This window comes from Centroberyx affinis, unplaced genomic scaffold (assembly GCF_046629955.1).
Source record: "Centroberyx affinis isolate AG114_WGS23_722 - 3 ecotype Tasmania unplaced genomic scaffold, CSIRO-AGI_Caff_v1 ptg001184l_1, whole genome shotgun sequence".
Taxonomy (NCBI): domain Eukaryota; kingdom Metazoa; phylum Chordata; class Actinopteri; order Beryciformes; family Berycidae; genus Centroberyx; species Centroberyx affinis.
Window position 1 is genome coordinate 156,710 of NW_027279710.1, and position 15,999 is coordinate 172,708.

The 15,999-nt window shown below is 43.8% G+C and overlaps 1 protein-coding gene across 1 annotated transcript in view; it reads left to right on the forward strand.

Annotated features, from left to right (window-relative positions):
• The window catches only part of galnt18a (UDP-N-acetyl-alpha-D-galactosamine:polypeptide N-acetylgalactosaminyltransferase 18a), a 111,194-nt gene that overhangs the window by 69,479 nt on the left and 25,716 nt on the right, over window positions 1-15,999 (forward strand). Inside the window, exons 5-7 of the mRNA XM_071524350.1 lie at window positions 5,929-6,126; window positions 8,905-9,019; window positions 14,662-14,847. Coding sequence (XP_071380451.1) covers window positions 5,929-6,126; window positions 8,905-9,019; window positions 14,662-14,847 — 499 coding nt within the window. The remainder of the gene's footprint in view (window positions 1-5,928; window positions 6,127-8,904; window positions 9,020-14,661; window positions 14,848-15,999) is intronic.

Genomic DNA, 15,999 nt, shown 5'->3' on the forward strand with positions numbered 1-15,999 from the left:
TTAACAAACATTCAGAATGACCGGTCGCTTTAGTACCCATTGGTGCCGAAAATGTGGTTCGTCAGACAGCCGGTGACGCATTGGCGTCGGGACCTCTGCCAAAATCTCAGCCGGATCACCAGGAACAAATCGGCGCCCAGCTATCGGCACTGGAGGGCACCGTGCCCCCGGAAACTCCAGGAAGCGTCGGCCAACGCAGCAAATCCACCATACTCTGTGTGTCTCTCTCTCCGCCGACAGAACAGAGGGCTGTCAGGCGGACAGAGCTCGCGCATATGCATGGAAATAAACGGCGATATGATATAATTGTATAGATTTTACTTTTCAAGCTTCAGTTTATCACATGCATGATATTGGTCAGCCTGCTTACTGTGTGGGAGTGTTGCGGTCCAGCCAAAAAATTTGCAGCACACTACTGAATGATGCGCCTCAGAAGAGATTTAGTGGGTATACGCAATGCCGACTGAAAAATAAGTAGGTATACGCCGTATACCTGCGTATACCCTGCACTACACCACTGGGCACAGGCCTACATGGAGGATAACAAGACACAACTAGAAGGGCACTCGGAGAGCGCAGACCTCAGAGGTTCGTGCTATTATTGCTTGTTCATGAGTCGGATCCGGATCCGCTCCAAAATTTAATGGGTTCTTCCTTGGCCCATGCTACACCCTTCCACAAAGTTTCATTAAAATCGGGCCAGTAGTTTTTCTGTAATCCTGCTAACAGACAAACAAACAGACAAACAAACTAGAAGGGCACTCTGAGAGCGCAGACCTCCGCCAAGGCCAATAATCCAGTCTGCTATGATATGCAAATTTCGTGAGTCGGATCCGGATCCACTCCAAAATGTAATGGGTTCTTCCTTGGCCCATGTTACACCCTTCCACCAAGTTTCATGAAAATCGGCCCAGTAGTTTTTTTCCGTAATCCTGCTAACAGACAAACAAACAGACAAACGGCACCGAAAACATAACCTCCTTGGCAGAGGTAACAAAGGAAAGAAAGACAAAGGGAAGAAAGCCAACCAGCTGACTTCATTAGTATTTGGGGAGGTGCCTCAATTCAGTCAAAACATACTGTAACTGAAAAGTGGCGGGGAAGTGTATACGTTTGCATATTAATGAGGAAAAAACAATTTTCTTGAAACTACTATAACTCCTTAATGCTTTAAGATACGGAGTGCGTGTTAATACCGCTCATGTGTTTTATGAAGACAGAAATAGTTGCCAATGAATGCGAGTCAACTACTGCACTAACTTGTTGTCCGTAGCAACAGTTTGCTCTTTAAGACATGAAATCAACAGCTGTGGCTTGAAACTCAACTTTATTTATTTATTTATTTTTTTTTTTTCATAAATTCAGTGTTGAAGTCTCGGAGCGGAGTGCATTTCCTCACCCCAGGGTCCTGTCCTTAAAACCTATTCAGAACACTGTTTCATACAACAGCAGCACCGCGTACCTGTTAATCATTTTGACAGGCTTGAAAAATATCACACGTTCACACTCGAACACGCGCACACAAACACACACTAACGCACACTTACACTTGTTTTGTCTTCACCGGCTGCTAACACATTTGTGCGTGCTCTCTCTCTCCCTCTCTCCACACACACACAATTCATTATAATGTCTGGGCTGGTTCCAAAATAACATTTGCTGCTGCTGTGTTCCATATTAGACAACAGACACTTACAAGGTTCTTAACCCCTGCACCCATCCGCCCACTCCATCCCTCTCTCTCTCTCTCTCTCTCTCTCTCTACACACACACACACACACACACTCACAACCTACACAAACCACCCACACACTGCTACAGAGGGGGGTATCTGGCTATGACTAATGAAATCATTCTTTGTACTGCCACGAAAGAGCTCAACTGGAGATAAACACATTCATGTCTTCGTCGCTCCCCTCTCTTTAACCGTGCACACACACACACACACACACACACACACACGCACGTATAGTTTCGACATTTTTGTATTAGTGTTAAAGTGTTTTTTTTGGCCCTGGTGCTACGCAGTTGATGTTGTGTTTGTGCCTGTGAAATTAGCGCTCCCTGCACCACATCTGATTTCACACACGGTAATTGAGAAATTGGGTGCATTTCTCTTCTCTCCTCTCCCCTCTTCCGCTCCTCTCTCCTATCTTTTCTCTTCCTTCCATCAACTCTTATTGACTGTGTCTTTCTCAGCGTAACGTTTTCCTCTCCCTCCCTCCCTCCTTTCTGTTCCTCTCTTCTCCCGTCTCGTTCTCTGAAACCCGCCCACTCTCTCATCGTTTTTTTTCCTTTTTTTTCTTTCGGTGTAGAAATTGAGAAATTGCCGTATAATTACCAACAAAGCAGTGACTGCTTGTTCCACCTCATTGTCCCTATCCTACACTGCAATTATCCGCATGGCTGGCTATTTTCAGTCAAATACGTCCCTGAGTAATGATACGGTTTTGATTCTATATAGATTTTTGATCTATAATCACAATAATCCTCAATCATCTCGCCTGTGTGGTCTGGTATCTTGGATTTTATGCACAAAAGCATCTAAATTGATACTAAGTCTGTAAAGACTTGCAGCTCTCTTAGAGAACAGAGGCCAGATTCACTTAAGATAGATCTTAAGAAGTTAAAACATTATAGGAAGTTCTTAAGAAAGCTTTTAAGTGCAATTCCCCATTATTTTCTTATGATTACTTCTCTTGGTTTCTTACTTAGGAACTTCTCAAATAGGCAACCAACCTTGCAACCGCAATGTAAACAAACATAAAAGGAGCAAAAATTTCTTCAAGATGAAATGTTAGAAATTGCATCAGATAATGCAAACCTACAATAACCAGCCTTACTATTTGAGTCAAATATGATCAGTAAGTAATAGGGTCCATTCTGTCTCTAGGAAATAAAAAAAATGTTTAGGATGACTATATGGTTTACTTGAATAAGTAAGTATAGGAAAAGGCTCAGATATCGGTGATATTGGCTAAATCTGCTAGCTTCAACAGATTTGAGAACTTTGCTTTCAAGAATCCCATTTATTGAGAAGTTAATAACATAGAAGAACTATTTTGATGAATATCAACTTTCCTTTTTTCTTAAGACTCAATTTATTAAAAAAAAAAAAAAACAGCACCTCAGAAAATGTGGGGAATCTGTCTCCAGCTTCTTGTATTGTGTGAAAAGTATTTTAGTATTCTGCATTCTTCTGTTGTGTGCATGGAGTCTTGCTATGTGAACACTGTGACCTTTACCTTGACTGGTGAAGGCTTCTGTGATCTGGAGGTCTCACTAATTAGATGGCTACCCAACTTTAATTGTCCTCTGATAGCTGGAATTCGCTTGCTGGGTGGGCTCACTGCATGTACAGTATATGTGTGTGTGTGTGTGTATGCGTGTGATAGAGAGAGATGAAGAGAGAGAGAGTGTTTATGTGTGTGTGTGTGTGTGTGTGTGTGCAACTGAGAGGAGCAAGCCAGAGGTGAGGTTCTCCCCCTAACGAGTTATGAATAATCAGTAGGCAGGATAAAAGACTCACACCCTCTACACACACACACACACACACACACACACACACACACACATACACTCTCCTCTCTGATGTTGGGCCTTTGTGATGTTATTCTAATACACCTCTGTGGGGCTTAGCTGATAAAACATGAATGAATGTGAGGCATGCTGCCCCGTTTATGTTTCCTGCTCTCACAGGACAGTCAAGGGTACTTCTCATTTAAACGACAGCCTTCGGCACTTTTTCCCACAAGAATACCAGTCTAAAGACATTATTTTTCTCCTGCCAATCGACTGTCATGTCTTTCCCCGGGAACAATAGTATCATTTTGAAACAGGAGAACGGTTGTTTTCTCCACAAAGTACAAGCGCTGCGAATCCTCTTATCGCTTTCATTAATCAGACGCGAGATATTTTTTCCATTAGGGGAGGAAATCAAAGAAGCTGTTTTGTTTTTTTCTCTCTCTCTCTCTCTCTCTCTCTCTCTCTCTCTCTGCCGGCCTCCACTCCGCTCTCACTCCTGTGACGATGAACAGCAATTTTCATCTCATTTCCGCGACCGACCATGAGGCTTCTGTGATTTCAAAACGCTCCCATACAAAAACGCCAGGTAAAATAAATCAATCAGACGCTCTCAGAAATGACCTTGACACGTCGGACCCATGCGAACGTCTCAGCCAAAGAGCTTTTGTACGTCCGCGCGACCTCAGAAAGGACACCGACTGATTCTGTGTGTGGCAAATATATTCTTTCATGTGTTAAACAAAATGTTCTTCTAAGTGTTTCAGCTGTAATGAAAATCAGTGGAGGAATCGACACGGTTTAGGCACTCTGGTGGATGAAGTTAGAGTGAAGCGCGCACTTTTGGACGCCCCCGCCTCCAGGAGCCAAAGTTCAAAGTTCTAAAAATGGCATCTCCGCTCGCCTAGCTGTTATCTCCGGTTGGATGTTTGCCCGCCTCCCTCGAGCTCGACTTTGACCGAACCGCTCTTCTCCTCCCTCGGCGCGTCCTGCCTTCAGCAACACCTCGCTATCCGCGACTAACAATCCGCGATCCTCAACCGCCGACCGTCCTACAAGGCCAAAGGCATAGCCACAGGTTCAGCATTCACCACCAATCGGATATCATCTCACCAAGGACTCTGCTCAGCATGTAGTCCAGGCCCTAGTCGTCTCCCATCTGGGCTTCGGCGCTGTAACTCTGCCTGGCGGAGCTCCAGACAGAAGTGCAGCCAACCTTGTCTTCAGCTTCATTGAATTCTCCCATGGCAAACCGCCTCCTGTGTTGCCCCCCCCCCCCCCCCATGCAGTTCAATTCTAAACCTCGGGACTGACGTACAAGGCTGCTTAAAGGCTCCTTACATGCCAGCCCATGCCTTATGTTCTGCCGCTACTCTCCCGCTATAGCTCTGCTCTCGCTTCCCTGCGGAGAACTGGCCGTCTCTCCACCCACCAGGCCTTGATTCAGCTTCCTCCTGGCTCCCCAGTGGTGCAGTGACCTTCCCGATCCAGTCAGTTACTGCAGACTCGCCGCCTGGCTTTCCGGCTTGGATCGAAAACTTATCTCAGTTTCACATTTCACGCCGTCTTCTTTTACTCGCTCGATCTTGCATTTGTTTTCAACCCGACACCTTTCTTTGTCTGGCTGTTATGTCTTTACTTAGCACTTATACGCTGTATTATACATGAGCAGCATGTGTCAGCTACATGCGGAAATGTTTGTGAAAAATTGACTGATTGCGCTCAGTTTCTAAGGTCAAAAAAATACAGTTTTTAATATAGTTATTGGAATATAGTTTACCCGTTAAGTAATGAGAACATACCAAATCATCCAAGTGTCCCTGGGAGATCTTTCGCTACAGTGTTCCATGCTAACACTTTAGCTACACTATGTTGAGCGATGGTAGGCGACTAGCAATTACATATAAGTGTGATCTTTTAGTGATAAAATGTTGTTAGTGGTTTGTATTATGTGGCCTGTAGATTCCAGGTTTATTTTTGGAACTATTTCAGGTGAACAACCATGTATTCATCCACTGTGCAGTGATTTTTAGCTGCACACAGTGGTGGAAACAAAACAAGTCACACTCCAGGTGACTTCAAAGAGAGTCCTTCTGACAAAGTAGCCCCCGGTAGTTCAACTGTACATTATTTTTGTACCATATTTCATGCAAGTTTTACCAATTCCTGACACAAAACTGCCACACATAGCCGCATATCATTAAAAATGACTTAGTATTTCGCTTTAGAGCTGTTACAAGTTCTCATTTTCTCATTTTTGTGTCATAGTGTATGCTGCTACCGGAGACAAATTAATGATTTTGGTGTCTCTGTTCTCATCACTCAACAGTTAAGCTCACCAATGGGCCAATCTCACAAAAACACTCCTTTGTTTAACCATTCTGTTTGTGCTCTGTCTTCCCACAGGGCAGAGCCCATTCTGCAGCGAATAAAGGAGGACAGGACACGTGTGGTGTCTCCCTCGTTTGACAACATCAAGTATGACACCTTTGAGATCGAGGAGTACCCGCTGTCCGCTCAGGGCTTCGACTGGGAGCTGTGGTGTCGATACCTCAACCCACCAAAGTCCTGGTGGACGCAGCGCAACCAGACCGCTGCTATCAGGTACATTTAGGTGAACAATCATGAAACAAAACAGAAAAAGAAGATTATTTTTAGACAGTTCCACTTGATTCAAGTAAATGACTTGAAACCAGCTATATTATCAGGAGACAAGTGAAACTGACGCCAGCAAAATTATCTGCCAGTGCAGTAGGCCGATTAATTATTAATAATTTGACTTAAAGCATATTGAAATAGGCTTGATAACATCACTTGCTAAGCTCATTATTTTTTACATTATAATTTCTTAAACACTAATCCCCTTGATGAATTATGTATGTAAATTCGGGAAACTGTGGTGTCACTATTCTAACCCATTTCAAGCCTGAAAGATGCAGCACAACCACAATGCACATCAGGTGGAACACACGAGACTTGGAGGCCTAGTCAGGGCCAGGGGGCATTTCACACAAATTTAAGAAGAGTGAATTTTTCTTTCTGCACACGTTTTACCCAAAATCTGTAGCTAACCAAGGGAATGCATACAAGAAATCTTGCTCAACAAGGAGGTCAGCCCCTCTCATATCACCTCCTAACCATGCAGGTCTCTTCACACCAACCTAAAGGTTTTCTGGGTATTTATTATAAATTTTCTTGATCCACACGACATAACCCAAGGACGTAGCTGCCTCACCTAAATGTTAATTAGAAATTAGATAGCCAGTGAATGATGCCAGACAGTGAATGATGATAAGACTTAGGATCTTCCACAATTAGATCAGCTTCTATAGCGGCTTTACAAGTGATGTAACGCACCCCCTGGCGGCCATATGGGGCTGCCAAGGAAATAGCGACACTGCATGCATTTCAGCATAAAAACGACCCCTTTCTATGCAAATGAGGCTCATCACCGGGTGCGTCCCATTCACAAAGATCATCGCTAATTTCCGCTCGCAATTAATTGTCAGGATCTTCCGAAAGCAGGCGGTAATGGAAGTTTAACGGGATATGATGATTGTGGCCAGGCGAATGCATTGCCCAACATCCCAGGTGTGCTAGAGAGAGTATTTCAAAGGAGAATATCATTGTTAACCGAGCCCCAAATTAGTCAATGTTATGGGTTGTTAAGTTACATAATTATTGACTTACTTGATGTGATCCGGGACGAGGTTGCGCCTGCCACTCAAAGATCCCATGCAGTATCTGCCATTGTCAACACTTCAGGTTCTTGCGTCTGTTGCTGTGCCTCTGGTGTATCGCAGCCATCCATCGGCAGTGTTGGATGTCAGGGCGCATTTCCATGGCTTGGTCCGAAGGCGTTATTCATACATTTGTCTGGTCGCTAACTGTGATCAGCACTAATTGTGCGGGCGTGTCTGCACAATTACTTGAATTGCGGCAGGCTAGTTTAGCAAAGCAACCGATTGTTGACATGATACTGCTAGCCGTGAACGTAACAACAGTAGGTTTGCCAATAAATCTACCTGACTGATTTGACAGTTCCTTTTTACTGAATTGACTTACACCCACCACAACAATCTTTTTCAGGTATCTCTCTTTTTCTAGCCTGGTTGTCATATTTAGGGGAGTGTATCTATGTTCCTAGGGTCCTAAGTTCCCAGGGTCCTATGTTCCCAGGGTCCTGAGTTCCCAGGGTCCTATGTTCCCAGGGTCCTAAGTTCCCAGGGTCCTAAGTTCCCAGGGTCCTAAGTTCCCAGGGTCCTAAGTTCCCAAGGTCCTATGTTCCCAGGGTCCTAAGTTCCCAAGGTCCTATTTTCCCAAGGTCCTATGTTCCCCAGTTCAATATTCTGTTAACACACATTAACCCTCCTATTGAATTCGGGTCACATTTGACCCGTTTCAAGTTAAAATATTTCATAAATATTATCCTTTTTTTTTTATTGGAACAAGGCTTCAAAACAGCTATATAAACACAACAAAACCAATGGTTATCATTTTATTTGATTTTGAAGGTCTCTAACCCTAACCCTAGAGCTGGGGAACATAGGACCCTGGGAACATAGGACCCTGGGAACATAGGACCCTTTGTCATGACACAACTGTAAAGCCTCTATTCCATCTTAAACCTAGTAGACACCATGGAGACAGTGAAACTTATTATTATTACCGCAGTGTTATCACTATCAAATGATGAAGTTGTTGCCATTTTATTGTGTTCTGATTTGGAGACGGTTCAGAAAAGAATCTGCACAAAGCCAGCAGTGGGAGGGGCGGGAGATCTCGTCGCTATTACCAGTTTTCAGAGAGTTTCTGGCTGTTCGCCAATCTGCGGATCCACAGGGAAGAGAAATTCACCCAAACAAGTTGTTGTTGCGGCGGTCCTGTATTCCACATTGATAAGAGGAGATGTGCGGGACTGACAGCATGAATACTAATAGGAGTTATTTTTCACTCCTGTTGATGTTGATGAAAGATCTGTTTGTTTTTTTTTCCCCCGGATTTCCGCAAAATGTTCTGAATTTGTTGTGTTAGGCGAAGGCATCACTTTGACAGCTGGAAAATTTGTAAGTGAAATGCACCCGTAGGTGTATCATGAAAGGCTGAGGCCTATGTTTATTACATCACAAATGTGGAGCATGTTTCAAAAATAGATTTCCAGGGTGCTGATGCTGAGTGTGGGGCCAACTGTTGGGGCAATGTGTGTGTCTAGTGGGTGTGTGTGTGTGTGTGTGTGTGCCTAAGGAGGCTCCTGAAGAGTTTTGTATGACAACTACTTATTATTTTACGTTTTGTTTTGTGTGAAACCTCCTTATAAATATGATTATTTTTTTGTTTCTCTCTCTAAGGTCTCTATTCTTCCCTCTACTCTTTCTATTCTAGGAGCCCGGCTCTGATTGGCTGCTTCGTGGTCGACAGGAAGTACTTCGAGGAGATTGGCCTGCTAGATGAAGGCATGGAAATTTATGGAGGAGAGAACGTGGAGCTGGGCATCAGGGTGAGTTTGAGTTTGAGAACCTGCAGCATATTAACCATAGATCCATGGCAACGACAGTATTCATATCTGCAGCTTATGCTTCATAAGTTAAATAATATCTGTCCCATACAGTCGTGTGTGTGCTGTATGGAAGCATCACCAGTCCCACCATCCAAATTGTCATTCAGAGCAGTGAGCAGTATTTCCTGCCTATATCCTGGGTACCAGCCATGCCCAGCATACAGAAAAAGAGCAGTGACCCTTCTGATAGAATGGGGGATTTATCGGTCATTGACATTCTTCAGACAGTGGGACTCAACCAGAGAGGAAACTGATAATGTAATAACTGCCTGATAATGTCATATTTTTTTTGTCCCTGTAAATGAGTCAAAAACGGAATAAAACCAGATATTGTAGTATTTTTCAAGTATAACATTAAGCCGCAATTATGACATTATAAGGGGTATAACTTTTTAAACATTTCTACAATATCAGTCTGCTTCATTTATAATTTACAACTTCATTTGTTGTTGCCTTTCGCTTCTCATTTCCTCATTAAAACTTCCTCCTTAAAACCATTTAGAGGGGACTTTTTATTACATTTTGACATTGGTATTACATTACCCGACGGTTATGACCCTGATCGGTCTTGTCAGTTTATTTGAATTCCAACGGCAGAGGGGCTCGACACCGGCACCATCCGCGGCAAATCACAGTCTTCTCACGGCAACTGTCGGGCTAGCTCTGAGGCCGAACGGACACAGCAGACGCCGCGGGGGGGGGGGGGGAAACTGCTGACTCAGGCTTAGCGGGGAGCGTACTGATTTTTACAGTCTCGTGTCAGTGAAATACAGGTTTGATTATCTGCCCCAACCTGGCTGGAGCTGATCCGAACCGCTGGGTTAAGGACGTGTCGGGCACAAAAAAAAAAATGTTATTAATTCCCTCAGGCTTGACCGGGTCAGGTTCAGATTGAGTGGATTCTCGACAATCAATGATGACAGAGCGGAAAAGAGACAGTGTTGATTGTTGTGCCGAGTCCCCCCTATGCCTTAAAAAAAACCACACGCAGCTTCACAGTCACTGACTTTCCCCTCATGGTGTCCGGTTGTTGACAGTCGGTATGTGTTTATAGGTGTTGATGCATGGAAGCTCACAAGGCCATCTCCCCCCGCTACACACCCAACTTCCACTGAGGCATTCTTCTATTCTTTCCCAACAAAAGAAATTCACCCTGGTAGCCATCTCGCTGAATCCCAGCAAACTGATTGATGGGCGACAGCATTCAGGAGGAGGCCAGGTTCAGCTTCAACCCAAATGAGCACACAATTTTCACAATATGAGATTATGGCACGGTAGAGATTCATATTAAAACAGCTTTGGCAACAAAAAGGATACTAATAGGAGGGCTACAGTGCTCTAAGACGGGTAAAACACTACTGTAAGATGGTGCTCTTTGTCGAAAAATAGGGGAAACGCAAGAATTGTCAAAAAAAGGCGAATCCAAGGCACTCTTCATACGATTAAAAAGCTTTAATCAAAGGCTAGTTCATGGTCGAACAGATAAAATCAAGCCAACATGTTTCGGCCACACACGGCCTTCATCAGGGCATAGCATCATCATCATATCATATGAAGAGTGCCTTGGATTCGCCTTTTTTTGACAAGCTTTGGCAACAGTTTGAGAAATTAGCAGGGCTCTTCAGTGCCCCCATGTTGTTTGATTGGGCCAATAATGGAGGGTTTGTCTCTTCTTCTGTCTGCTGATAGGCCACAAAGTTTAATCTTACGTGAATCTGTTAGTATGTTATAAACCTTTTTTGTCAGAAGACACACCCCACCACCACGCCCCCCTTTGGACTACTGCTATGACAAGTTAGTGAGTTCTTCCTTGCCCCATGACCAATCTTTCCCCCAAATTTTGTGCAAATCCATGAATAACTTTTTGAGATATCCTGCTAACAGGCAGACAAACAAACAGACGGAATGGGGCGAATCCGTTGGCGGAGGGAATTAACGAATGTAAAATCTGAAAAACCTCCATATGTTTGAAAGGTTATTTGTAATACAGCCTGTCGTTTCTGCAGAATATGGCTTATTGGCAATCATTTGTCTCTCTTTGGGTATATGGGCTTGTAAAAAGCCTTTGTGCGGGGCGAGCTCAGCCTTGACTCCCTTGGCTTTTTTTTCCACACGAGGCTTGAATGGGGTTTTTTTTTTTTTTTTTTTGTCCCAATCAAACTCTCTGCAGCGAAACGTTACGAGACCGCTAACGGCTTTTCTCCTTAGCGCCGCGGTGACCCTGAGCGCTTGTGCAACATCCAAAGAGGTGATTTTCTCCGGACCTCCGTCGGCACATCCGGCTTTCTGAAAGCCCCGTACTGTAGAAACAAATTGACTCGACACCTGTTGACACGAGCGCCGTTGGAGAGTTCGATGACTTATTCAGCGCAGCAGTATAAGCAGCGAGGCAGCACTCGGCGTTTTTTTCCGACCCTCATCCATCCGCACTAGTTCCAGCCGAAGTCAGAAGCCACAGCTGCGAATCAATCGCCCTCTGCGGTTATGAGAGCAGACTCTGACCCGAAACCAATCCAGCTGGATGGAATCGCACATCCAAAAAACAAGCGAATGTCAAGTAGTCGGTTGCCTTGTTGCTTGGTTGGTCCCCCCTCCATCAGGGTGGGATAGGGGGTATGGGGGGATGGGGAGGTGGAGAGAATGCGGGCCAGTTTTGCCTGTCTGTAGTTTTTTGATCAGTTGAAGTGCAGCAAAAGGTTAGCCAGAACGTCAGCCAGCGATATTGACATTTCTTTCAATTGCACTTCCAATGCCAAAAGGGGTATTTCAAGCCAGAACCGAACATCAAATGTATCCCTCCGCCTAATACACACACACACACACACTGCACACATTATGTTCGTCAATAGCTTCAAACCGCATCAGTGCGAATATAAAAGCATCAAGGATGACAAGGGGGAAAAAAAAGTCAATATTTCCATTTCTGTTACAGTTGCAGGCTGCATCGCAAAAAAAAAAAAAGGCCTCGTCGCAGATCAATGATTATGTAAATCGGCCGTGTTATTTTGACAGAATCAGATTCTGCACATCTGTCTCGAGGGCGCGGCGCTTTACTCTTAACTAATTCATCATGCGTCGAGTTCAACCCGAGGTTTGAGTCGGAAAGCGGGGCGAGTTTGTTCTAGTCGCGTCTCCTTCCCACCAAACAGACTTCTCTTTTTTTTTTTCCCCCCGGTTTTCTCGCAGAAACATGCTCCCATTGTGATAATGTCCCTTTCACGAAGACGCCGTCTCTGTCGCGGCGTAACACTGTGCATATTTAGCGCTCATTGTCTTACGCTGTTTTGATTAAGTCTCTCTTCTGTTTTTTTTTTTATCACAACAGGCGGTCGTCCTCTGCGTGATTCATAATTTACAGCTTCGTTTGTTGTTGCCTCTCCCTTCTCGTTTTCCCATTAAAACTTTTAAAAACACGAGTTCATGACCGAGATTTCGTTGCGCGTTAAACCGGAGAAGACTAAGACTAAGAGGCAATTGGGGATGTAAAATGCGCCGCTTAATTTCTGCCCCTTCATTCTCACACACACACACACACACACACACATCCCATAATGATTGCTGTGAAAATGCCTACTGTGTTTGCTGGGTAATAGCTGGCGCGTGACCCTTTTTATGTAGAGTTTTATTTAGAGAGAAGATAAAGGAAGAAAAAGAAGGCTTTGGAAATGCTGAGCTACAGGAGGGTTCGAGAAGATGGGCAGAAGCTGTTACTCTCTCTCTGTTTCTATTCTCTGTTTCTTCCTTTATCTCCTCTCCATACTTCCCTCTTTATCGCCCCTCTCTCTTTTGTCCCCTATCCCTCTTCACCCCCTCTGTTTTAATCGCTCTCTCTCTCCTTCTCTCTCTTTGTTTCTCATTCTCTCTGAATCTCTCCTCTCTCTCTCTCTCTCTTCACTCTCCATTTTCTCCTCCCTACCTCCCTTCGTCTCGGTCTCTATCTCCCCCTGCACACCCACACGCTCAGACAAAGATTGTTACACTCGAAGAATAGCTCCTTATACTCTAACCCTATGTCGTAAATCCTTTTTTTTTTTTCCTGAAAATGTTGAGATATTTTCTGAGGGAAGTGTGAATTATCTCAGAATTTGGCTGGAGTTGCAGCTCCTGCCTGGGCATCAGGCCAGTGCCACAGTTTACTGTTGATGTTGTTCTGCGGTAGCTTTTTTTTCCTTTGGAGTGAGAGAAGGCGGCAGGCTGGTCGGCAGGAAGGGATTATAACACACACACAGGGAGAAGGTGTAGGACCGGAATGGAGAGAACAGGCGTTTCTGGTTCCATCAGCCTTCTCTAGCGGTTGTTTAGTCGGAACATTGAACTGCCACGCAATTTTTGACGGTGTTATCGTGGAAGTTAGCGTCGGTTTAGTGCGTGGAAGTCAGAAAGTTGATGCGTTACCATGGCAAAGGCGTGCTGAAGGAAATTACCAGAGGTGTGACCAGGTCAACTTTGATCGAGTCCCAAGTCAGTCTCAAGTCTTGAGGCACAAGTCTCGAGTCAAGTCCCAAGTCTAAATGTAGAACACTAAGTCAAGTCCAAGTCATTAATGCCAAGTCTCAAGTCTAAAGGTAGAACACCAAGTCAAGTCCATGTCATTAATGTCAAGTCCAAGTCAAGTCCATGTCATTAATGTCAAGTCTCAAGTCTAAAGGTAGAACACCAAGTCAAGTCCATGTCATTAATGTCAAGTCTCAAGTCTAAAGGTAGAACACCAAGTCAAGTCCATGTCATTAATGTCAAGTCCCAAGTCTAAATGTAGAACACCAAGTCAAGTCCAAGTCAAGTCCATGTCATTAATGTCAAGTCTCAAGTCTAAATGTAAAACACCAAGTCAAGTCCATGTCATTAATGCCATGTCTCAAGTCTAAATGTTTCAGCTTCAATAAATTCAATCATTCCATTCAAATTCAGTCGCCTGCTGGAACAGATCTCATCACTTTCAATCTAAGTCATTTACACAAACACAAGATCTCAAGTCAAGACTTTAGAAACCTTTTCAAGTCATCAAAGTACAAGTCAAAGTCAAGTCCCAAGTCCCCAGAACCCAAGTCAAGTCAAGTCTCAAGTCTCCTCTTCATGCATCAAGTCAATTCTTAAGCAGTTGAATTTGGGACTCAAGTTTGACTTGAGTCCCCACCTCTGGAAATTACCATAATCTAGATCTGCAAAGCAGCAAAATATGCGAGAGGGATGCACCTTCGTCTTGCGCTTATATTCCCATTCAAACCACATATTTCTGGATCACTGGTGAACGAAATCTAAGACGTGTACTTGGTATTTTTGTTGGCCTGTCATGCTGCTAGCAAAGCCTGTGTTGCCTGTGACATTTTTGACTGCTTTCACTGTCAACAAAATGGTAGAGAAAAAAAAATTGTAAAAATAGCGAGCACCCAGGTGGGCCTTCTCAGTGTGTTTCCATGATACCTTTCTTTCTTTCATACTAATTCTATAAACCAGTCTCAGTCACAGTAAGAATTTAATCCCCTATTTAGAGGATCGGCATGTACCTGGCAGGTTCTGTAAATATCCACATCTTTATTGTGTATGTCCCTGTGATTATTTTCGTGTGTGTGTGTGTCACCAAGGTGTGGCAGTGCGGGGGCAGTGTGGAGGTGCTGCCCTGCTCCAGGATAGCCCACATCGAGCGCGCCCACAAGCCCTACACAGAGAACCTGACAGCCCATGTGCGTCGCAACGCTCTGAGGGTGGCAGAGGTCTGGATGGACCAGTACAAGAGCCACGTCTACATGGCCTGGAATGTTCCACAACAGGTAGAGAAAGCATATGTGTGTGTGTGTGTTGGTGTGTGACTGTGTCTGTTTGTGTGTGGCTTTGCAGTTGTGTCACAAACCTCTTCGTAACCTTGCGCTATCGTGGAGGTCCATTGCAGAATTGGCTGTGCACAAATAATGGCTTAATATGTAACAACCAGGAAAGAAAAAGAGAGATAACAAAACATTATTGGGTTGTGGCAGTAGGTCAATTCAGCAATGTTATAAAAGTCTGATGAGGTTAATTTGTTTCCTACCATAGGTTACTGTGACACAGACGGTTCCGTCTTTAGCCCTAGTCTCCAAAACACTCAGCTCAGATAACCTGGACAAACAGTTAGCTAGCAAACTAGCCAGCAGGCTAATTAGCAAAGTAAAGCAACCAATGTTAATGTTAACATGCGACTAACTAGCCACTGCTAATGCTAGCTGCTACTAGATACATTAGCTAGTGTGTAAATCAGATTGTTAACAAGACATAACAAGCAAATAGTAAACATGTTGTCCCCCACCAGTGATGTAGTTCCACCCTTGGGTCAGTCAGTGATTGCTGAGTGGACTATATGAGTGAAATTGTATAAGCATTTTCGTATGGGACAATGAAAGGACAGATTGACCATATATTTCTGTTGCCTACTGTCCTCAGAATTAGGCTTACAAGTTATATCTTGAAATGTAGTAACTGTAATTGTCCTGTTTTTACTCAATACAGTACAAAATAAGAACTACAATACGCAATAAATACAATCCGTACATTACACAATGTACACTACAATACAATTTATAACACAATATACAATATAACATACAATACCAGGAGCATGAGTGTTATGAATAATGTAAATGCTAAATGATAAGTGACATATGGTATTGCACAGTAGGTAAGTGGTAATATAAGTAATAACAGTAACTACAGTGTCTTGTGGTTAGAGTTTTGCCCAAAAATTCTCCATTGACTCTCACTTCAACACATCAACCCAGTCTGATGTCTCTGTAGACTATTATGTTACCTATGATAACTTTAACTGTATTGCTTTACCACTGAGTCCCCATTCATTGTCCTCCACATTGTATGATAACTTTAACTGTATGACCTGCTTTACCACTGAGTCCCTATTCATTGTCAAGTCAACATTACAGTGTGACTAACTA